Source organism: Aedes aegypti, chromosome 2 (assembly GCF_002204515.2).
Source record: "Aedes aegypti strain LVP_AGWG chromosome 2, AaegL5.0 Primary Assembly, whole genome shotgun sequence".
NCBI lineage: Eukaryota > Metazoa > Arthropoda > Insecta > Diptera > Culicidae > Aedes > Aedes aegypti.
This window is the reverse complement of record NC_035108.1, coordinates 156039600-156064142: the sequence shown is the minus strand read 5'-3', so window position 1 is coordinate 156064142 and position 24543 is coordinate 156039600. Positions and strand designations below refer to the sequence as shown.

Below are 24543 nucleotides of genomic sequence, written 5' to 3'. Positions count from 1 at the left end.
TTGAAAAATGCGATAAGTTTAGAATTGCTCCTTCAATTTACGTTTCTGATAAAATAAGGCAATTTATAATGCATGGTTGACTGCATCAAAAGGGCAAACGTAAACATGAGATGATTCATAAATGTGACTTGTAATTTTGTAGAATTTAATTTTCACTTGAAATAATTTTTAATTGAGCTTGATATATGTTTTACACCTATCTTATGAAATCAACTGAAATTTATCGGATCCTGTTAAGAATCCTCAAGAACCTTATAGGAATCTTCAGGTTCTCATAAGAAATCTACAGAAAAAACGCTTGAGCTCTGATGCATCTTGCCAAGCATCCGTAGGATCGCATAGAGTTCTTAGGATCTTGTTAAGGAATTTGCTAGGAGTTAACATCTTGGAATTCCGCTGCATGTTGCTGAATATTCTCAAGTCTGCGATGAAAAATTTAAAAGTTTATTATAATTAAGCTACTACTAGCACACCACAAATTCCTCTAGGAACCTTTTACAAAACCCCCAAGTTTTCGCCGGAAATATTAAAAATACTAATAGAAATTCTCATTATCCCGCCTAAAATTTACAGGACGCCCTAGAGTTTATTAGGAATCACCAGATTTTGGATATAATCCTCAATGACCAATTATACACTCTAAGGATCCCTCAACAAGCCCTCAGTGTCCACTTGGAATCTGCAGATATCTTCATAAATTGGTTAAAATTTCTGAAAAGTCCCACAAGAACCAAGAATCCCTTATGGATTCTCCTGGTTACAGTTAGGATACTCATAGACTCATCAATAAGGAAAATTTTGATGATAATGAAACCCGTATCCTTGATTAACAATCTTGTACAGAATTTTGGATCGTCTCTTAATAAATTCAACGCCTTACAGAGTCTATAGAAAAGAAGGAACGTAGCTTTAAATTGTTGACGCAGAAAGATCAATATACACACCAATACCACAGACAAAAAGTTAAAACTATCTCAGTCATATTTATCGCACGCTTCAATGATATTATTGAGAATAAATTGTAGTTTGGACTGTATTAGCATTTCTCATCTTATTTAATGAAATTTATTAACAGTTATGACACACGACATTTTGCTGTACATATTTGTATCTATTATTGCGGTGTGTTTTTACATGCGCAATTTGTGTAAAACCATAATAATAAAGACAGTGAGACAAAATTTATGATTGTAACTCTGTGTGAGTCTTAGATTTTTTGTTTCTCTTATGTCGGTGCTGGTGCTTTGTTCAAACAAGCTGTTCCAAATCTGAAGAACAGAGTTTTTAATTTTAGCACCTACTGGCAGACTCAAGTGGGCTGGTCACTCAATATGAATGCCTAAGAAAAAAGATTGGTCGTTAGTTGAGATACTGGTAGAGATTGTTGGCCTCATGAAACGTTGCCAATGTATGACCAATGAACATTCTGAAGTAAAGAAGCGCGTACGCAAGTCCTTAGTAGTTGGTAAGATTTGAGGAAATATCGACGAAAATGGAGCTCTGGAATGTAATCAGTGTGGAGTTGACATGCTTTTTAAATGACTAAAGCTACAGACACGATAATATTTACAAAAATTAACAAATTTTGATGGTATTGAAAAATGTTGCCAAAAACGGATCCATTTTGTTGCCAAAATCGGGGGGTGCCAAAATCGGAGCATGCCAAAAACGGAGCATGCCAAAAACGGAATCCCACTGTACTCACTTCAGTAGATAATCTATCGATTCACAAAATCATCTAAACACAAAATTTAAGGTGAATATGAATCGAACCAAACCCCGTTTGAGCTAAAAACTTAATCGATTGGTCACCACCAGCTAGTGACCTATCGATTAAGTTTTCAGCTCAAACGGATGTTTGGTTCTACAGATGTGTGCTCTTGAAAATATGAGGTTTAGCTTCGATTCATCTTCACCTTAATGGTCTTATTGACATAATTAGGATGTTCACTCAGTTCACAAGTCTGCCAACTGCGGCTCCAACCACGAGGGCAGCAGCCGTAATTGCCCCAAACGAGCGGAGTTCCAGGCGATCCGCCAGCGAGCACCCGCCAAAAAGCAGGGACGACAGCGCCAACGCCGGCCTCACGCACCGCTGACTGAGGAGCACTTTCCAACTCCCCGCTACCAGGTGCCAATCTGCCACCTCTTCCACCAACCCACCGGCAGGCATCCCACTAGTCGGCCCCCTCCGTTCAGCATAGCTTTGCGGCCGCCGCCACAGCTCCACCGGTGCAAAGATCGCCCCCTCCTGGATGGGGGAATCCTGGACCCTTCGACGACGGCTCCCTGTACTGTACACAGGCTGTACATACCGGAGCAAATGTTGGAATATACCAGGAACTTGTTCCAACGGCTGTGCGCCTGCCGTTCCAAGTTGAAACAGATCGACGCCGCCAACGCGGTGGTATTTGCTTCCCTCTTCAAATGTGGCCCGTGAGGCCAACACCAAGATCACAAACTGGAATGCTTGTTCCCTCCGGAAAGCTATCGAGTTCGTCGACTTTCTCGAGAGGAAAAGCATCGACATCGCCATCATCACGCAGACGCATCTCAAGCCTGAGTTGAGCGTCTTCATTCCCAACCATCGACTTGTGCGACTAGATCGGACCGGCTCTGAAGGAAGGGAAGTCGCCATCGCTTTGCGCCACAACATCAAATGTCGCCTGCTGCCGAGCCTGCAGCTCAAACTCATCGAGGCCGTAGGAGTAGAACAGCAAGCTTCTGACGGCCCGATCACCATCATCGCTCCGATCACCATCATCGCTGCATACTACCCAACGCAAGAAAACCACAACGACGGGTTGGCAACGGCCCTACGGCAGGACATCACCAAGCTAACTCGGCGGCGCGGGCGGTACATCATCGCTGGCGACCTTAACGCGAAGCACGAAGCGTGGGGGAACCCTGAAGAAACCGAAACGGAGTCATCCAGGCTCGAAGGAAGGTAACTTCAACATCTTGGGCACGGATGCTCCCACCCGGTTGAGCAGATCCGGGCCCATGCCATCATCGACCTGTTCATCACTAACATGGTAAGCATCTCCCAACCAGTCGTTTACCAGGAGCTCAGCTCGGACCACTATCCGGTGGTGGATGAAGTTGGGTCCTCGGTCAACCTACATCTCACGACTCAGCGCAACTATCATCGTGTCAACTGTGACCAGTTCCAGTGTGCAGTGTGTCCACACCCACGTCGAGTACGAGATGCGACCCGAGTGATCCGATGACGTCTATCGGCAGCTGCAGGCCATCGAAGAGGCGACCTCCCAGGCCAGAGAACCACACGTGCCGGCAATCATTCAGGTGAGCAACAACATACCAATCGATAGACTTACTAAAGATTTGATCATACTTTGCAACACCATCTGCAGGCAGTACCAACGAACTGGGCTGCATGTCCTTAAATCCGATGTAAATCGGATGAACAAAATTATCAAGGCCAGAATGTTGGACCTCAGAAACCAAAATTTTACAAACAAGATCCACGCTCTCCCAGACTGTGCTCAGCCCCAAGCTCAAGCCTAGACCTATTCCACCGCTGGTTCCACAAGTTAACAATAGCCCCGTTGATCGCTTGATAACGCCTGCTGAGAAGGCAGCCGAAATAGGTCAACATTTCGTTAGACTGACCATAAGCCAACCAGATAAAAACGGGACAAATAAAAAACAAAAACGGGACAATTTTAAAAGACATAGATTATGCGATTGTGCTACTTTTCCCCGAATGGCCTGTTTCGCCGAAGCCATTTCGACGAATGACCCGTTCCCTTGTAAAGCAATGCAGCTCAAAAAGTGCAATAATAGTCTTTACCCGAGCAGGCGAAAACAGCTAAGTAATACCAAATTTCGATGTGGACATACAAAAGTGATATTAACTTGAAAGATATAAGAGATAAAAGGTCTGAAAATAATATCTAAAATTTACTCTGGAATACTATTAGCATATCATATTTAGCTTTTATAAGATCTCACCAATATCAGCGAGCTATTCCTTAGATCTTCCAACATCAAATGACTCAGAAGTACCAGGAATAAAATGTTGATATTATCTTCAGATCTTTTATCTCTTATGTCAATCAAATCAATATCTCGATTTAATGGTCAGAACTTTGCTTCTGCTCGACTAGTGAGTTAGTGTTGAGTTTGAAAGATCGATAAGCTACCAAAGAAGGAGATATTTGATCATTCTCGACAAAATACATATTGTTCACCACCTTGAAATGCGAAAGGTTATAACAATCATAAGTGTTAGAACTTTTCGGAGCACTGAGCTATTCGGGGAAACGGGGTTTTTGGGGAACTAGCATTCTGAGAACTGGCGTTGGGAGAACAACATTCGGGAAACCACCATTCTAGGGAAAGTAGCAGAACCAGATTATGCAATCCCAAGCTCTGTATGATTCAATAAAAATCACTTAAAAACCTTGCAGCGCATTCTTTGATTTTCAAAAAGCAGCGTTTTTAAAGAATTTACTAAAAAAAAAACCGTTCCACTTTTCAATTTTTCCAATTCAAACGTAAATTTTTCTAATATTTCATTACTTTATTGAAATATCCACTCTTTAAACAGTTAATCCAATCAATTGCGTATCAGAAGTAAACACATAGTTGTTCTTTTTCATTTTAGGTTTTATAGAATAATTATCTTATGAAGATCCGTTTTTTGGAAATCCACCAAAATTTGGCATAAATATGAGTAAAGAATCGCAAAAAGTTAAGCAGAAGCATGTATGGATCAAGTTTAACTCTGTTTGAGAAACTAATAATTGCTTGGAAAATAGGAGTAGGACAATAAACTCTGAAATATTTCTAAAAACTGTTTGATAGGTTGTTATTTTTATTGTTCTACTAGTGTTGAAAATTATGTGCCAATTCTCCATTTCCTAAAATACGGAACAATTCGAGCATTTTCCATAAAATGACGGGACAGCTCGTCGAGGGGATGAAAACGGTACTGGCCCGTTAAATACGGTACGTATGGTCAGCCTACATTTCGTCAGCTCACATAATCTTGGACGCGACATCATCAGTCCGCATGAAGCTGCCGTTAATGAGCATGCCATCAACCACCATCAGATTCCCTACGATTTCTCGAAGGAGTTGAAGATCACAGCTGACGAACTCTCGACCTATTTAAAACACTCCAAAATTATGAAGGCCCCTGGTTTCGACAACATCATGAACTTGAAACTCAAGCACTTGAGTATCCAGTTCTACGATCACCTCGCGGGATCTTCAACCAATGCCTCCGGCTTAGCTACTTCCCATCGTCCTGGAAGTCAGCTAAAGTCGTTCCCATCAGGAAACCTGACAAAGATCCTTCCTTCCCCAAAAGCTATCGCCACATCAGTCTTCTCTCAGCGTTATCAAAGCCCTTCGAAAGGGCAGTTTATCGCCAACTTCTTGCTTCTGTTGAGCAAAACAACATCCTGCTCGATGAACAGTTTAGTTTTCGACGCGGTCGTTCAACCATGCACCAACTGTGTCGAGTCACCAACATCTTCAGACGGAACAAGTCCCTATCCAAAATCTCTGCCATGGCTCTGCTCGACGTTGAAAAACATTCGACAATGTCTGGTATGATGGCCTGGTGTTCAAGCTTCAAAAATATAATCTTTTCAGCTACCTGGTGAAAATAGTGCATAACTATCTGTCAGCGAGGGCATTCCGGGTCCCGCTAAATGGAGCAATTTCCGATGCGCATGACATCATCGCAGGCGTTCCCCAGGGCAATATCCTCGGGCCCCTGCTACCCGACCAGACGGAAGAAACAAGAATATAACAGAATGTGTTTCCCTGATATGATTTTTTTATATCACCAGTTGTTATAAAACATGTACCGTTAGTAGTTAAAATAACAAAAATTCTAACAAAATTTGCACCAAATTAAATTAAAATATAACAAACCCTGTTACAATTATATCAAAATTATTACAGAATGTGTTGCAAGGATGTTACAAAATAACAAAATTATTGCAAACTATGTTACTGTTTTTGACATCGGATGTTATTTGCAACAAACCTATAAATGCGATGTCAAAAATATAACAAATGTTGTTATAAATGTGTTACTAAAAATATAACAAATTGAGAACAAAGCCATCTTGATAACAAAATTTTAACATCTTCTGTTATTTTTAGCTGCTGCTGATAGGAATGTGTTATAGTTTTGTTATGTGGTTCTGATCGGGTATTCAACCTGGTCACCTCCGACATGCCCGCACTCCCAGGAGATGGCGCGCTGTCTGTTCGCAGATGACACCTCCATCGTGCACAGCGGAAGAGTGATCAGAGCGCTCACGGCAAAACTCCAACGAGGCCTGGATGTCTTGACAGCATACTTCACCAGCTGGAAGATATGTATCAACGCGGCGACGACCCAGGTCATCCTCTTCCCTCACTCCAAATCCTCCTGATTTGTTCCGGCTGAGGATTGCAAAATCACCCTAAACGGCACAGCGGTGGAATGGTCCAACGAGGCCAATTATCTAGGCTTGACCTTGGACAGTAAGCTGATCTTTCGACAACAAGTTGACAAAACGGCCACGAGGTGCATTGTGCTGCACAGTGATACCTCTCCATACAAAAGATGAAAAAAAAGTCTTGGAATAGATTTCTTTTATTCTTATAAAGTTTCTTCACTCTGGTTGACTAGATTGTTCATGTTTTGGAACTATGTATCATCATTGTATGATTAACCCGTTTTTAGGTGATTTCTTAACATGTCAAAAATTTTGGTTATTAAAATATGATTTGGCTTCGTTAAGCTATACGGCACTTGAGCTCAGCTTGTGAAGTGTTCGAAAATGGAACCCGTCAGTATCGTTATATAAATATCTTATGAAATGATTTTTAAACAAATATGCGTTTTGATTAGCACCCAAATAAAAGTATTCATTACACTCATTAATATATTACCATACTCAGTGTCCTAGTGTCAGATGTGTGCGAGTGTGTGCTCATATTTGAAAACTAAATTGAATTTCATTTGGTTTTCTCCATATATTTTACAAAGGAGCAAAAAATACAATTACGTCGGTCGTGTTCTTCAAAATGCTCTCAAAACTTCAATTTTTACTCAATCTTAATGAAACCTTGGAAAAAGATTGTTCATTATCGTATTAAAATACAATAATATTTTGGGAAATAATAGTGCAATTCAGTTTTTCGACTATTTTCCGCTCTCGCATCACTGTGCGATGCTGCGAATGTTGTTTCCCCTCATAAATCGAAGGTCGACTCGACACTGTCCCGAAAGAACAAGCTTGCTGTCTACAAACAAATTATTCGTCCCAAGATCGAGTACGGCATGCCGGTCTGGGAGAGCTGCGCGAAAACACATCACCTTAAGCTCCAGAGGGTTCAGAACAAGTTTCTGAGAATGGCTCTGAACGTTCCTCAGCGAATGCAAAATTCTGAGGTCCACCATCTGACCGAGATACAGATTCTCGAAAATCGCTTCAGTGAGTCTATCAAGAGGTACAGGACTCGTTGCCGCACGTCACGTTACCAGCAGATCGTTCGCGCAATAGTCAAATAATAATGAAATTTCAATCTTGTCGCTCCCTTGCGACGCCTATCCACCTGTTCATTTCAATCATTTGTAGAAATATTCTAAAGGCTCCCTTTACCTTTGAGTTGCATGACCGCTATAGCCATACCAAAAATAATTCAAAATAAGAAAAGAAACACGAATTTAACGAAACGCGCTCATTATCAGTATTATTTTATCGGTTGGACCGAAAAGTAAAAGCAGAGTGAGCTCTCCTATCCCATCCCAACCACAGCCAGCAAACCTAGGAGCAAAGCCCCATCGAGAAAGTCAGATAATCGTACCTACGACTGCGTGGAGCACGAGGTAGCCACTCTATTCAGTCCGTGCTAGAGAACCAAGCAAGCTGTTTAACATCGGGCCCGACCTTTGTTCAAAAGTGCGCGGGTTTCCAAAACATCAAAAAAGGGCTTTGGTTGCTCTAGTGGTTTTACACGGTAAAATAAACCGCAATTTTCATTGCGATTCCCCAATAAGCGTTTCTCAATGCAACGAAACAAATATGTAAAGAGTTATTTTCCCTTCCCTAGTGGAACTCCTTTGCAACTGTGTCCAACAAGATTCATTTGTACCTAGTTTAAAAAAGTGTATGATTAGCGGTAAAACCGATCTCCATCCACGGTGGTCGGTTTTTTGAAGGTGCACCCTAGTCGCCTTCAGTTGAGGTGCTCAGCCGTGATCCACCAGCATGATCCAGACCATGTTTTGGGGGATCTCTGTGGCTAAGGCCAAAGAAAATGTGTGCACACAAATAACAAAAAAAATCACTAAGTAAGGATTCTTCCTACAAATTCATCAAAGATTGTCTCAACAGTTTTTCTAACTTTGTCTTTGGAGTTCTTCCTGAACTTTCAGAATAAAAAAAAAAAAAATCACAACATAAATTATTCTATACTTCTTGCAAAAACATTAAATGATTCTTCCAGGTTACTCTAAGCATTCCTTCTAATATTCCACAAATTTTTTATAAACAATTAAACAAGATTATATTGAGAAAAGGTTTTATCGATTGCTCAAAGAAGTTCTCTACAGATACATATGCATTTTTTTTTTCTTTCGAAGAAACTTCTGGAATTGTTATTAATCTAAAAATCAATTAGGTATTGCTCCCCGCATTGCCTCAAAATGCTATCACGAAAATAATGTTTAGAATTTCTTCAAAAAAATACCTCCCTGAGAAAATTTTTAAAAGTTCAAACATTCCTTTAAAGTTTTAAGTGGAATACGCCGTTCAGTGTTCTTTTATAAACTCTTCCGCAAAAATACTCAAAAGTTTCCCGAGCAATTTGTTCACGGATTCCTTCGGAGATTAATATTATTGATTCCCCTGGGTTTCGTCCTAGAATTCTACCGATAAATTGATCAGAAATCCATCCAAGTATTTTCCAAAGTTTTTTTTTATCTTGAGCACATTAGCAATTCTTCTGCTGATATTTTAATACAAATTTTCCTACAGAGTTACTAAAGGATTTTTCCATTCAATCTAATTTAAAAAAAAAAAGTTCTCTAAATATTTCGTCAAGGATTCCTCCATATTTTTTCCGAATGTTTATTCAGGGATTCTTCCAAAAAGAAAATGTAGAAATCTATACATTCGTCATATTTGCTTCAAAACCTACTCCAAGAATACCTCTATATTTTTGTTAAAGATTTCTTCACAAATTTCTCTACGGATAATTCAAATTTATAGTTTTGGAAGAACTTCTAAAAATTTGTTTAGGTAATTTCAGTTTAAATTGAATTTATAAAAATTCACTAAATTCTTGTCTAAAAAATTCAAGAATTCAGCGTAGAAACCGTCTGAAAATTTTTGACAAAATTCCTATCGATGTACCTCATAGAAAAGCTTATGTGGTTTTGTAGGATTTAAACAAAAATTCTTGTTTTTTTTTTTTACTCGTCCATTATAATGGACAATGATTTACGTTAATTGAATTAATTGAATTTTTACTGCAGGTATTTGTATCTAACATATTAGAAAATGTTTTGCATGGGCTTCGAAGTTTCGTGATACTATGCGGAACAGATTAAAGTAAAAACCTATTTCTTCGTACTTGCAGAAATTAAAAAAAAAATTGTGACAAGCTATATTTAACAATTATGGTAGAACTGAAAAAGTTTAACGTGAAGATATTGGCGTTATTTAAAAAAATATATGAAAGATTTTACCGTATTTAAATCTTGGAGGAAATTTTTGCATTGCATTAAAAAAATGTGAAAATTCTGATGGACTATCAGATATTATATCTAAAGAATCTTGTTATTTTTCAAAACTCTTAGAATTGTTTTTTTTCTTTATATTCTTTTCAATGTTGTTTTCTGGAGTATAAAAAGATTTTTTGTACGAAATTGGTCAAGAAGGCGACATATGATGGAAAGAGAAATAATAAAATGTTGCAACAAATAACATATGGACAACGGAACAAATAAAGATAAGTGATGATATATCATGTTTTCCCAAGAGGGAAATGGCTACAGGATAATTGAAACCTCTCTAATTAATTAAAAAAAAACACATTTCTCAAGAAGCTCCATCGGAATCTTTTTTGAAAATTGTTCTTGAAATCTATTAAGATTCCCCAGAACTCTGACAGAAAACACTATGATTTCTGTCTAGGAATTGCACATGAATTCAATTCCAGAATATGGATTATTGGCAGAATTGATGAAACTATTTTGAAAGTATTGTTTTAAGGAAGATCCTTACAAATATTTTTGTACTAATTCTTCTACCGTTATGCTAATTTTGTAAGCAAAAGTATGTTTGAGGGTTTTCGACAATTTTTTCTTAAGATTCGTAGACACATTGATAACACAGCGTAACAAAAATTACATTTTTGCGTGTCTCAAGGATCAAATTACACAGCGTAACAAAAATGACATCTCTTTAATGAATGTTCGAATCCTCTGAGCAGAATCTCAAATAGAGAAACTTTAAAGTAGATGGAGTTCCGCTCCTAAATGCTTATCTTTAACAGATACGCGTATTTCGACTACCACTTGCAGTCTTCTTCAGTGTCAGTTACTCGTATCCACAATGACATGTTTGCGTGTCTCAAGAACCAAATTATGTGTCTCTAGTAGATTTGGGGCTGCTGAATCTGATGCCGTTCTCAGAAATGTTCCAGCACGTCACAATTTTTAGCTACGGGTCGCCAAAGTCTTACAAAACACTGCTTTTATTAATGTTTACATGAAATTTAAAGTACAATTTATCATACTTTTTTGTAATCTAATCCACCAAACATGCAAAATAGAACTTGAACTTTCATTTCAGACATAATTTGATTGAAATTGCGCGATTAAATTTCGATTAAACCGATTTTTTCAACATGCTTGCAGTCTCCATACAAAATTCTTCGTTTCTTCTATATGGCAAAATACAACAATTCTCTAAACCATCAAAAAATAACTTTTCCGTATCGAAAATAATACAAACTTTGATGATAAGTATTGTTATACACATAAAGTTTGAATTCAGTGGCAAATTAAGCCAATACCGTTTTGATTCATATTACGGACACTTAAGGACTCAGGGAAATATAACCCAGCATAGAGCATACAAAATAAATCATACTGTAAGATTCCTTAGCGCTATCGAGCGTCGGAAGCCCTTTACTTTCGAGCGGTGGGTGAAGAATACGCTTCCGCAACTTCAATAATTTTAAATAAATCAAAATGTGTGGCTTTTTCATGATTCTTATTCCGGACGCTTCCTCACTTTTGCCTCATATTCCGGACACTTTGAATCGAATTCCGGACAGCTCATGATAATCATTAATGGAACAGTAAAATCATCAATCGAAATCGTTAAACCACCAAAGAGACATCTAAGGTTGTTTCGCATTATAAATTTTCAAAGATATTTATGGAAAAAGTTTACTAAAACGAGCCTTGAAATTGAGAACTTTTGAACAGCAAAAATGGAAACATTTCGCGTGAAATGTTTCCCATACAAAGTAGAGTGTCCGGAATTTGAAGCTGTCCGTAATATGAATCAAAACGGTATATTACCTTACAAGCTGGGAAACTTGCATGCAAGTTGGCTGAAATAGTCATTTTTTGCATTTTCAACAGTCAATATCTCAAAAACTGGACATGCTATGATATTTCTGAAAACGGCAATGGATTCAGCAACCCTTAATTAAGTGAATAACGGTATTTTGGTGCTGGAGACAAAAACGTGTTCCGCAGTGTTATCTGTCTCTAGTAGATTTTGGGTCGCTGAATCTGATGCCGTTTTCAGAAATATTCCAGCACGTCACAATTTTTAGCTACAGGTCACCAAAGTTGCATAAAACATTGGTTTTATTGATATTTACATGAAATTTAAAGTATGATTTATGTGATATAATCTACCAAACACGAACTTTCAATTTAGATACAATTTAGTTGAAATTTCATGATAAAATTTAGTGTAAATCAATTTTTTTCAACATGCTTGCAGTCTCCATATAAAATTCTTCGTTTCTCTTATATGGTATAATACAATACTTTTCTGAACCACCAAAAAATAACATTTTACCATCGAAAATATTATGAACTTTGTTGATAATAATTGTTTTATATATGAAGTTTGAATTCTGTGACAAAATAAGCAAAAAAAATGCCGTACTAGCTGGCAAACTTGCATGCAAGTTGGCTGAAACAGTCAAATTTAGCATTTTCAACAGTCAATAACTTGAAAACTAGACGTGCTATGATATTTCTGAAAACGGCAATGGACTCAGCAACCCTTAATTCAGTAAATAGCGGTATTTTGGTGCTTGAGACAAAAACGTGTTCCGCAGTGTAATTCTTGTATAATCCGAGAATTTGAAGGAGATCAAAACAGAGGAGAATTTGTGACGTATTTTGAAAATATTTCCGAATAACTTTTGATGAACTTCGCGAACTAATTTGTAATATTCTTTTGAGAAAACTATATAAAATAATTTAACAGAATTAATTACTTTTTGGAGGAATTGCGAAGAAAAAGTTTGAACTTTTGAAAGGTTGAGATTTTTAGTTGAATCCGTGAACGTTTTTGTGGATGGAACGTAGCCATATGAGGAATGGTTGTCCTCCAAGAGGAATTCACGTTGAAAGTATGAACTAATCTAACTATATTATTTGAATGTTTTTAAAGAAATTTGTAGCAGAAGGTATAAAGCCACTCTCTTCTTGCGAAATTTGATTATACTAAAATTTTTGAGAAAATAATAATTTTTCATGGAAAAGTTGTATTCATGCAAGATTGTTTGAAAAAATTGAAGCGAAATGAAAGAAAGAAATTTGTACCGGAATAAAAAAACTATGCTCAATTTTGTTGAACTTTTTTTAGAAGCCTAACCCACGCTGAAATCTCTGAAAAAATCTGTTATGAATTTAGCCTTATTTTCGCCTAAAATCTCAGCCATCTCTTTTCAAAAAGCTTCCTTTCGTTATTTTGCCTATTTTTTATTTAATTTTGTCGGACATTATACGAATCATAAATAATGCATGGATTTATTAAGAGAGCTCTCATACGGGTAATCATCATCACCGGATACCTCGAGTAAGGCACCCTAAAAAAAACTTGGGATATCATATGGCATAATGGTGCTTTATGCTAAAACATTTGAAACAGTATTGTCTGCATTATTCAGAAAATACAAAATTAAGGAACCAAATTTCCGCGTTTTAGTATCACGGTATTTTTTGCAAAAGAAATGTCGAAAAATTGCGCTTACCGCACACAACAACAAGCTGGTTCTTGCGGAAAACCAATTGAGCGACAGCCACACGATTAATCTTTCGGATGTCGCACGATTCACCAAACTTAGAACCGCCACACTGATGCTGTGTACGACAAGCGAGGTTTTCCCAAGATTGTTGTTCAAAACAAAAGAACGTAACTACTGAAGAGTATTTGTCAATTCATCAAGAATATTTGTCAATTCATTCAGAAGATCTTTCTTCACGTTTGAATCACGTAAATTATTATTTCTTCAATTTTCATATTTTGTATATTATCATCATACATTTCTGGGGGGGCTCCCTGTTCCTACGCCAATGGTATTCATTGCTTTCTTCTCCATGCTCCCTCTTACTTCGAGCAAAATAGACCGATATGCCGATAAACAAATTCAAAGTAGTAATTTTATTATTTTATTTTGATTAATTTTCCTATTAAAATTCTGTGCGTTCCCACGACTTGCCGCAAAGCTAAAACTGGACAACCTTTTGAAAAAGTGGAGTTTTGCATCAGATCACGGCCTGATTGGCGCTTAAGCAAAACTTTAAGCAACGGAATCAATCAGTATTCGCGTCGAAATTAGTTTTTTTTTTAATTTGAGTTTTTATGTGATCCACCAAACGAAAACGTTACAATATGAACCCGCATGAAAGTATGACGATTCATAAAAACACCTATACTGTGAATGAGCAAATATTGCGTGGCGTAAATAAAAGACGTTCCTTTTTCACAACTTTTAAACACTTGTAAATTGAGCTATTTAACACGATAAACGACTAGTGTATAAAACATCGATATGTTTCATTATTTATAAATCTTAACCGCCTTCCTTAGCCGAGTGGTGTCCGCGGCTACAAAACAAAGCCATGCTGAAAATGTTTGGGTTCGAGTCCCGGTCGGCCCAGAACCTTTTCGTAATGTAAATTTCCTTGACTTCCCTGGGCGTAGTGTATTATCGTACTTGCCACACGGTAAACGACTGCGCAACTTTGGCAAACAAAACTCTCATAACTGTGAAAATGCTCATAAGAATGATAAAGTGAAAAGCAGGCTGTGTCTCAGTGAGGATGTACAAGTACAAGAAAAAGTAATAATGCTGTAGTTTCGAACATTGCCATAATCTTTTTTTTGCAATTATTTATATAAGAAATCAAATCAAGAAGCAGACATGGTATTAGATACAGAATGGAATATATCCGTTAGTGAACAGGCGGAATCAAAATTATGCGAATCTATATAAAGTCATTGGTTGTTGATTAAGCGATCGTTCATTGGAGAATGAGACTTGTCAGAGATTCTACCTATCAAATTGAGGGTACGATGAACATTCTCACTCATATGTTTGCTACGAACCTCTACAATTCGTTTGCACGAAGGGCATTCCTATAAGTTATGAACATATAAGAACATATTGCTGCCTCCACAATTTACACATGCGAACGTTTTGGTAAATTCATTTACCGGACAAATGTCTTTGGCATGAGAAAAAAAAAACACAAATCAAACATTTAGCATCCATGCAACAACGTTTGGTATCATAACCCCATTGTAAACTTAAATTTTGCATTCTCCAAAACATTAACATTAAAGAGGCACTATTTACAGTGAATCAAATAATATTCAGTACACACACCTTGCCGACGAGTGCCATTCTTTTTCACTTTGATTACTACGACTAAAGAAGGAATTACACGAAATCAGAACAATAATTATACGATTGCCTATTTTAGGGAAAATCATTAGCGTAACTTGAACTCAAATCTAGAGGGGGCTTGACCCTTCTGATTAAAAAAACCTCTAAAGTAAAGCGAATACTTAGCATGAGAGTAAAAATTTTCTAGGAGGGGCTTGAACTTTTCTAGGGGGGTCTAAGCCCCCCCTAGCCCCCCCGTATTTACGCCAATGGGGAAAATCTAGAAAAACTCCGGAACAAACAACAAAACTTCACTCATCACGAGCCGAGGCAGCCTTCACATTAACCATGCTTTGTTTCAATGCACAATTCACTTTGAGATTAGAGAAATCCATCGTTTCAATCCGGACGATCTGGGGTTAAAGGCTTTGACAATCAACATTCTATCGCTGACACTTTTGTTATCGCGTATCAATTATGTACCACGCGCAAGTTGAATCTATAAACACCTTAATAAGTCATTTTCATGACACCAATTTGAAGCACACGCGAGTTCACTTTCTATCAATCAAAAGTTCGCACGTAATCAAGATATGTATGCATATTTTCATTCAAGGGTAAACAGATAATGATTCCTAAATTATTGCTGCGGGTTTATTTTTATCAATCATGACTTTTACCAAAATTCAATAATTCTACCAGCTTTGGTCGGTACCGCCGGTAATTCCGTACAGCATTATTCATTGTTCACTTAAATTATATTTTCGTATTCTAGCAAAGCTGCAACGTCCGTTTTCTTATCAACACACATTACTGGGCCAATAGATAACACTAGAAACAACTCATCAATTGAAGATTCGCAACTCAAATACTAACATTCAGTGATGACAACAGGTTCAAGTTTCTGACGAGGGACGACATGCCGTCATCGGATAGCCTCAGGTTCGATAAATCAAGGGCCATTGATTGGTTTCTGACCGTAAGTGTTCCATTTGGAAACATCCACGGCATATAGTTGTAGGCCACTCCAAGCATACATTCCTCATCTGACGTAGGCGTATGACGTGTATTGTTCAAGCGTATATTATAGCTGCCTTCCGGTTCCGTCGGCAGGAAGTTCTCGTAGCCATTGTCAGCCATCGGAGCGAACTCACATTTGCCTTTAACCGAATCTTCGGCCTCATCGTCGCACTGCGTAGTCACACTTCCGATCAGTATCAACACTAGACAAAGTCCCGTCAAACGCGTTTCAACTTCCATCCGAATTCGCTCGGAAGATACATGTCTTCTCAAACCGCCGCGGCCAACTGGACAACCGAATGGCATCGGACCGAGTCACTGTCCAGCGTTGCGATTCAGTTATCATCGATGACTGCCGATAGAGGCCTTATCGGTCGTGATTTTGTTTTACTTTTCTTTCAAACAACAAAAAGTCTTTTCTGGAGGCTCATATCTCTTATCACAATCGAAGGAGTAATTAAGATAATAAATAAGAACGTATTTCGCCATTCCGGTAGTGTGGGAGGAACAGGGGCCATGCCGATGTCTACAAAAAAAACGTGCGGATTTGATGATTTGCGCCATTGATAGACCCGCTTAATCAGAGAGTCATGAGATTAAGACCGAAGCCGTCAAAAAGGCGGAAGGTAACTTATAAATGTTTTCATTTTCAATTATCTAGGAGCAGGCCAACCTAATCTAGCGTAATTGCAAAATCAATCTCAAGAGAAGATAAAGGTTGTATTAAGTTAACCTATATTTAGCAAGTAAGAGTAAAGGTCAATCACATTTAAGAAACGCAAGAAAAGCTTGACGTAGATTTGAAGTGTTTGCACTTCATTCAAAGGACCTTCAACAGTAGAAGCTTCAAGCCGATTTGATTATGCAGTCCACACCAGTTCTTCCACGAGGTATAGTTATTCCAGCATTAAGAGACATTCATTGCTCTAGGAAATCGCGTATTAAAGTACAGGTGTCGTCCGATCTAGGACTGTAATTAGCAGGGCCGCACTTACGGGAGGCCAAAGGGGGCATGGCCCACACATTTTAGGGCCCCCTCGAGTTCGTGTTATAAACACAAAAATGCGATTGCGGGAGATATGAAAATCAACTGTTAATATAGTTCTTTACCTCGATATCGAGATACGAAATATCGAGTGAAGGAGAGTTCACTGTACTATTCTTTCATCCTATCAGATATTGTCAAACTAATTTCGACAAAATCACCTGCCGATCACCGTCAGCCTTCGTAATTGATTCGTGATAAAACAACATTCAACAATTGATAAAATAACCTCAAACACCTAAAAACAAAATTCACACTATGGGGTGAAATTGGTTTCTATATAACTAAGCATATGTAAAAGTAAAAAATTATCTTTTCCAATGCATTTTAAAGTTTCTTATCACTAAAAAAAATGAAAATTCGTATATAACACACTTAGGTAGGCAATTTTTTTTAAAGAAGCACGTTTTTCGAGAAAAAACGGTTTTATGACCAAAAACCAAAGATTCTGAATCTGTATATTTTCAATGACGAGTTGAAAAGGCTTTCAACTGATTTAACTTATGTTACGGATAATTGTACAATGTATTTTGGATCACATCCAAATATTTCAGATAGAGGAGATTCCATACATTTAAAAATATTCAAAGTGTTTCGAAACATAGTCGACAAAAACTTTTTTTTTTAATTATTATAAATGGGATTTTGTTGACTCAACGTTATACTAATAGGTTGAAAAGAACTCAAAAAAATTAGTGTGTCGTCTCTTTTGTTGAAAACCTATTTGATTTATTATTATGTCTGTCATATTTAGTAGAGTTGTCCCCTTTTTGTAGATCTTTAAAAATATGCATACTTTTTAAAAATCATGATCATTAATGTGATACATTTGAAAAAAAAAAATATTGGGCTACAATTATGATATGGCTTAGAAGTTTTGAAGTTTCATTCCAGGCCCCCACAACACTTTGTTCCCTAGGCCCTCACATTTTTAAATCCGGCCCTGGTAATTAGTATCGCGTAGATGAAAACCATGATCACGTACAGTGCATTGTGCGATTATTTCCCGCATCTAGAAAATCTAGAAAACCTCTAAAAATCCTTGCAGGTCGTCGATTTTAAGGCTGGTCGGCCCGAAAATTTGTTGCTTCACGCAAACTATCGTAGCTTATAAGGTTTGGGGTATATGGTTCCCACAATAAATTATGTTTTCTCTCAGCAGCAAACAACCAGCTTTGGCCCCGTCCACAAATTATGTAACGCTCGAAGAAGGGGGGATGGGATAGACTTAAGCGTTACAACTCATACCATATTTAAAAAAAAAAACACTATTCTGCCCATAACTGCATATTCGTAACATTCGATAAAAGTAGGCATTGAGATGGAATCACGGTGCCCCGACAGACCGTTATTATGAAAAAAAAAAAATGTCCTTCAAATCTAAGCACAGGGCTCGATTCCTTCGATTCTGCACATCTGGACCAATATTAAAAAAAATCCTAAGGACTGTTCATTTAAGAAAGTGGACATGTGTTTTTTACAGTAAACTGTTTATTTTCGAACAAATTCATGAGTTTACCTAAAATACATGGAAATCAACGTAATTTCGATCAAATTCACATAAATTTGAACATTTATTGAGCTTTGCTGGAGAATGCTCTTACTTTGCTTTTGATACCTCCCATAAAATTCTGCACAACTTTTTTCGGAACTTTTCGAACTGCTTTTTGAACTGCTGACCACATTTTCTTGAAAAAATCGATGGAGCTTGCTTCTCTTTCATCCTTCTTAAGATGCCGTTTGATTATTGCCCAATATGTTTCAATGAGGCGTAGTTCTGAGCAATTTGATGGATTCGATCATTTTTCTACAAATTCGACTTATTCCTTCTTGAGCATCTCCAAAGTAGCTGAAGCATAGTGAGCCGATGCTAGGTCTGGCAAAAACAATGGAGGCATGGTATGCTTTCAGTAGATGGGCAGAAGCCATTTTTTAATGCATTCAGTTCTGTAATTTTCGCCGTTGATTGAACCCGTCGTGAAATATGTAGTACTTTCATACCGCAGGAGCAAATTGCTTGCCATACCAAATCATTTTTCCCAAATTTTTCTGTTGAGATGTATCGTACGTCGTCAGGAATATCTGTTTTGGCCACAGCGTTGAAAAAATTCAATTTGGACACTTCGCGATTTAAGCCAAATCTTGGAACGGCAGTTTTTCTGTACACCATTTGTGCAGAAAAAAATTGAGAGTCGCCATGTTAATTCGACCCATCGTTTAGAATTTATAATTTTTTTATGTCAACTTTTGTCTGCTGTCAAAATAAACACTTGAGATCACACTGAAACAAAATTTTATTTGTTTTTTATGGAATTTTTACACCAAAATGCTAATATTTAGGTGTCCACTTTCTTAAATGAACAGTCCTTAGGAGGAATCCAGAAAAAATTTGATTTGAAGTTTTTGTTTAAAAATATCAATATAATCCTTATACAAATTTTACAATGGCGATTAAAAAACCTACAACTCTCAAAATGTTAGCCAAACTCTTCTCAACTAGTATATAACTGTTACTCTGCCGTTATACGCATAATTGTCCCATGTTCCAAAATATGCAATCGAGAAAAACGCGTTTAAAGATTTTAACACATTTAGGCCTCGTATTGAACAGGTGTGTGGTAAATTAAATTTAAATCTTTACAATAGTATAAAGAATAGCGTGTTCATTTGGGTGAATAGTTTGTATTATGGGAATAAAGAAAATTTAGCTACGAATTTCAAAGTAGGACTGTTATGCCTAGAAATACGGGGTTTTTGGTGAATTTCTACGCATAACAGTCCCACTGATAGTAGTGACCAATTATGTGCTAAGCATACTGCTGTAGATGACCGTTCTTACGTATAGATTGTACCGAATGTAGAGGACGTATATGCTCAAGACTATGTTAAAGCACCTAATGAAGGCTCAAGTGTCATGTGCCAAATGAAGCCACGTGTGAAGAAGTGAAGAAATACGTTTTTATACCTTGGGATGGATAGCAAAGTTTTATGTATGTGTGATAATGAGAAAATGTATGAGTTTAGTAAAAGAAAGAGTGGATGAGTATGGTAGAGAGTTTATAAGATGTAATAAATTCCTATATCGACTCTTCCAGCTGCAGGCTTGACAGAAACTCATCTGCGAATTCAAGGTTGTTATTCGGAGTACATATTTAACTCAAAATTCACTACACAAATCTTCACACGATTTGACATTTCTTTGGACTTAGTTTGCAAAATCAAATTTGATACATCGCAAATTGAGTTTAAGGACCGCCAACATATTAACCACCGAAGAACCAGTTATCCAGAATTACTCCAGGTCAACCAAAACCTCTTGAACTATTTTTCTTTTGACTTGATTTGCAAATTCATGAAGTTTGATGTGTCGCAAGATAGATCTCAAAACCGCCTATATAATGGCCACTTCCTCTGGGGAACAAGGTATCCAAAACAAACTGGCATGTTATCAAGTCATCCAAGAACGTTTGAAGTACCCTTCTTTAGCCTTGGTTTGGGAATTTATGAAGTTTGATGTTGCCAGCTAGGTTTCAGAACCGACAGATTAGTGGCCATTTCCCCCAGGGAACCGAGAATTCGAAACAATCCGACATGTGGTCAAGTCATTCAAATACATTTGAACCACCGTTTGACTTGATTTGCAAATTCATAAAAAAATAAATGTATCGCAAGCCAGGTTTCAGATTCATAAATATAATGGCCACTTCCACCAGTTAACCGGTATTCGGAACAACCTAGCATGTGGCCAAGTCATCTAAAAACGGTCGAACTATTTTTGTTCAGAATTGGTTTGCTAAATCATGAAGTTAATTTGTCGCAAGCTATGGACTCGAAATTAAAGTGGTTACTGCTTGTTCAAGTGGGATTACTTCAGTACTCCCCGTGATGAATCCAAAACTACGGTAAAGTTCTAATCGATGACTGCGTTTCCAAAAACTAGAAGAATTTTGTGATCGATCCTGAAAATTCAACTGAAAATCGTTGAAAAACGGATGGGAAATAATATTTTGATATTGAAAATTTCAATCAAATTTGACGCAAACACATATAACAGGTTGTTTCCCATATGGGATGTAAAGCCAACGTAAGAAGATGTTCAAAACGATTTTCCCAAACACCATCTAATTAAAATCTGCCTACTGAATATTTATTCGAGATCAGCGCAGCGAATTGTGTAGTGTGACAGTTATGCGTATAAATACAGTAGTGGGACATTTTTGCGTAAAAATTCAACAATGGGACAATTTGACTTGGCTTGCTTTTCATTGAGTTTCCGAACAAAGTTAATTTTGGGTAAGTGTTTTCCAAAACTAACGTGAAAATAAACTGTTTGATGCCAAAAAGTCTAAATGCACAAAAAGCAACATGGGACAATTATGCGTATAACGGCAGTACTGTTGTTATAATTAGAAACATTTACAACTGACTTAACTTACCAGAGTGGCTTAAGTATGTTTTTATATGGCTTAAACCAGTAAACTTAGTTTACTAGAATGAAATTCAAGAAATAAATTTCAATACACTATTGATGTAACGTTTCGATAATATAATATAATATATAATGTAATATCAAAGACTTAAAACTGATTATAGGCTGACAAATACAATCAAGTGTAAGAATAGTAGACGAGGAGCCTATTTTTTTTGGTAAAATTACATGGAAGAAAAGAGATGGGTTTCCGAATTAACTGTTCAATTATGCGTTTTGTCACATATGCTCCTTGATTTTGCAGACGATGACTTTATTGGAATCGATCGCAGTGCAGTAAAGCAGGGTTTCACTATTCCAAAGATAGACAACTAGGATAAGCTTGTAATGCCATTTACTCTACCCAAATGTATATGGTTGCATGTAGAGAAAGAAGCAGGTTCACATGTATTGGTGCAGAAGCAGTGGTCGATGGAGATGTCGACGAATATGTTGAAGAGACATATAACATTTGTGACGTATGATAATAATGTTTCTCGTGCAGTAAAAATACGTGTTTTGGCTGCGAATATCTCCTTTCACGGATTACGTCGCCAACTTCGGGACTTAGGAACTTGCAGAGATGAATGACATTTCTTCACAAATTTCTAAATTTCTGCTGCTTGAAAAAGGCTCATCTGTCTTCATAGATCCATTATTTCGTTAACATCTTCGCCAAAACACCTCGCGATCCTTTATTATACAACACTGAAAAGTGTTTCGAAAACTAAATCAGTTTTCAATAACAATGTAAAGAGAGTAATGATGAATGCCAGCATGCCTAAATGAAACATTATTGTTTATATGGTCGTATAAAGCGCTTATTCTTGGCTCTCTAAGCACATTTATTTGAGAACAGAAGCGAAAACTATTAAGCGAACAAAATAGGCAACCTATTGTGAGCTGATCATTTAGTGCGAATGCCGGAAGAAAAAGTTGCATCAATAAGTAGAGATCAGTGGACCCGGGAAGACATCCACGTATGTTCATTCTGATATTGACATGCACGTTGATGAGCGTACCAGACAAACGGTTGATTCTAGCTCCAATAGACTATAAAAGTGTTCACATGGCCTATCTACTAGCTACTGATGGACATTTTTTTTTTTTTTCATAACAACGGTCTGTCGGGGCACCGTGAGAATACCAAGTGTGCATTTTATGGCAGGGAAGGGACTAAAATTCTAAAAATGAGCATGAGCAAGAGTTGCTACTCCGTTGACCAGAACAATCGAAGTTGCACAGATATTTAATGGGCTTGGGATTAGCTTACCTTAAGAATGGTGCACAAATCGAGAGCTCAAAGTTTAAAAGTCAATAACGGCGCCGGTACGTCCTTAAGGTCATCGGAGAAGAGAAGGAATGTTAGTTAGACAACCGTTGTTACTAGAGACCAAGTATACCTCTGCATCTCCACAGTTGTCATGGAAAGGATATTGGGCTAGTGGGATAAGGTAAAAGTGGTTGGTAATGCGATCCATGATATATTAACGCCTAATTGGATTCCCGATATAATTCAATAATCGCATTGTCCGACGAACAAGTGTTCATCACTCGCCCGCGCAAGAGAGATTAAACACTACTAGCGATCCACGGCGCTTTTTCATTTCACTACTCGACCGACGCGCGACATGTTTGATCCTGCCATCATCGCCCGCCCCACAGGAGCAAGCGTCAAGGTCGAAGGATCAAACAAAACTCACTGCGTGTCATCTCTAGTAGATTAAAAAAGTTTAAATATCGTTCTTCATACAGTGGGATTCCATTTTTTGGCAACCCTCGATTTTGGCAATAAAATGGATCCGTTTTTGGAAACATTTTTGAATGTCATCAAAACTAGTAAGTTTTGGTAAATATCATCGTGTCTGTTGCTATAGTCATTTGAAAAATAGGTCAGCATCATGCCGAATACATTCCAGAGCTCCATCTTCGTCGATATTTCCCTAAATCCTAACAACTACTAAGGTCTTCATACGCGCTTATTTACTTCGGGATGGTCACTGGTCATTAATCTTCACCAGTATCTCAACTATTAGTACACATCGTACCTTCGTGTTGTGCGTACACGAATTCTCTCTGTTCTTGGAAGTTTTCTTAGAAACTACCTAAAGCATTAAAACAGTACTTTTCAGTGCTAAAATTAAAAACGGTACTTTTCAGTGCTTATAAAACAGTACTTTTCAATACTATTTTTTCTACTATTGATCCCTTTACAATCCTTGTTTGGACCCGTGCCTTCGATTTTTCGTTGGACCCGTTGGCGAAAGCTAGCGGTGGTAATCCTTCTTGGACACCGTCTTGGGAAAAAACCTCTCGAAGGTCACGTCTTCTTTCGTTTATTAACTAAACATGGTATCAACAACAAACAAAAGGAAGGGTGAATCTCTGAATTCCCTACTTCCTTCCAAAAAAGTGGGTTTTAAAACTGTCACTACACGTAGCAAGAATGCACTATGGGCCAGGGACGCAATCTGGCGGGACAAAATTAATAGCTCGGTAACGAAGCGTTTCCGGCAATTGGTGTCTTCGGCAAAGTTTGTTGTAACAATGAGGACCATCTATTGATTTAAACGGATAGTTCGTAAATCGTCCGCATAGGCGGCGCCACAATCTAACATTTTACTGTGACGTTCTAGAGACTTGGCATGTTCAGCAAAGTTGTTCATTTTGATAAAATTAACAACTCTCTCCAAGACGTCAAAATTCCATAGCCTATTGTTTTCATGTTATTGGCAAAATAAGACCAAATTTGTGAAAAAACGATTTTTTCCATCGAATTTGTTAATTTTCTTCAGAACCATGTCATATAATATTTTTTGCTGGTAAAAATATAACAATCACAAATTGTGGTGGAAAAATTTTAATAATAGGACGCTTAAAAATTATGAAATAATGAAAAAACTTGAAAATAGAGCAATTTTTTAACCTTAACATCTCTAAAAGCGCAAAAAATCGCAGGCTCAAAATTTTAGGCAACAAAGAACAATACTAGATGAAACGTGTGTCAAAATGTCAGAGAGGTATATATTGGTGTTTTTGAGATATTTCCATTTTTACAATGATTACATTACTCCAATACATTTACATTTCTATGAGTTTGAGACGA

The 24543-nt window shown here is 37.4% G+C and overlaps 1 protein-coding gene across 2 annotated transcripts in view; it reads right to left on the bottom strand.

Moving 5' to 3' along the window:
* LOC5577966 (toll-like receptor 13) overlaps positions 1 to 24543 on the bottom strand; it is a 95655-nt gene that overhangs the window by 45414 nt on the left and 25698 nt on the right. The window contains exon 1 of one of the 2 annotated variants that reach the window (XM_021842892.1): positions 15781 to 16298. The exons of the other annotated variant lie outside the window; for it this stretch is intronic. Coding sequence (XP_021698584.1) covers positions 15781 to 16230 — 450 coding nt within the window. The 5' untranslated portion in view covers positions 16231 to 16298. Of the gene's footprint in view, positions 1 to 15780; positions 16299 to 24543 lie in introns of those variants that run through there. 2 annotated transcript variants of the gene reach the window in all.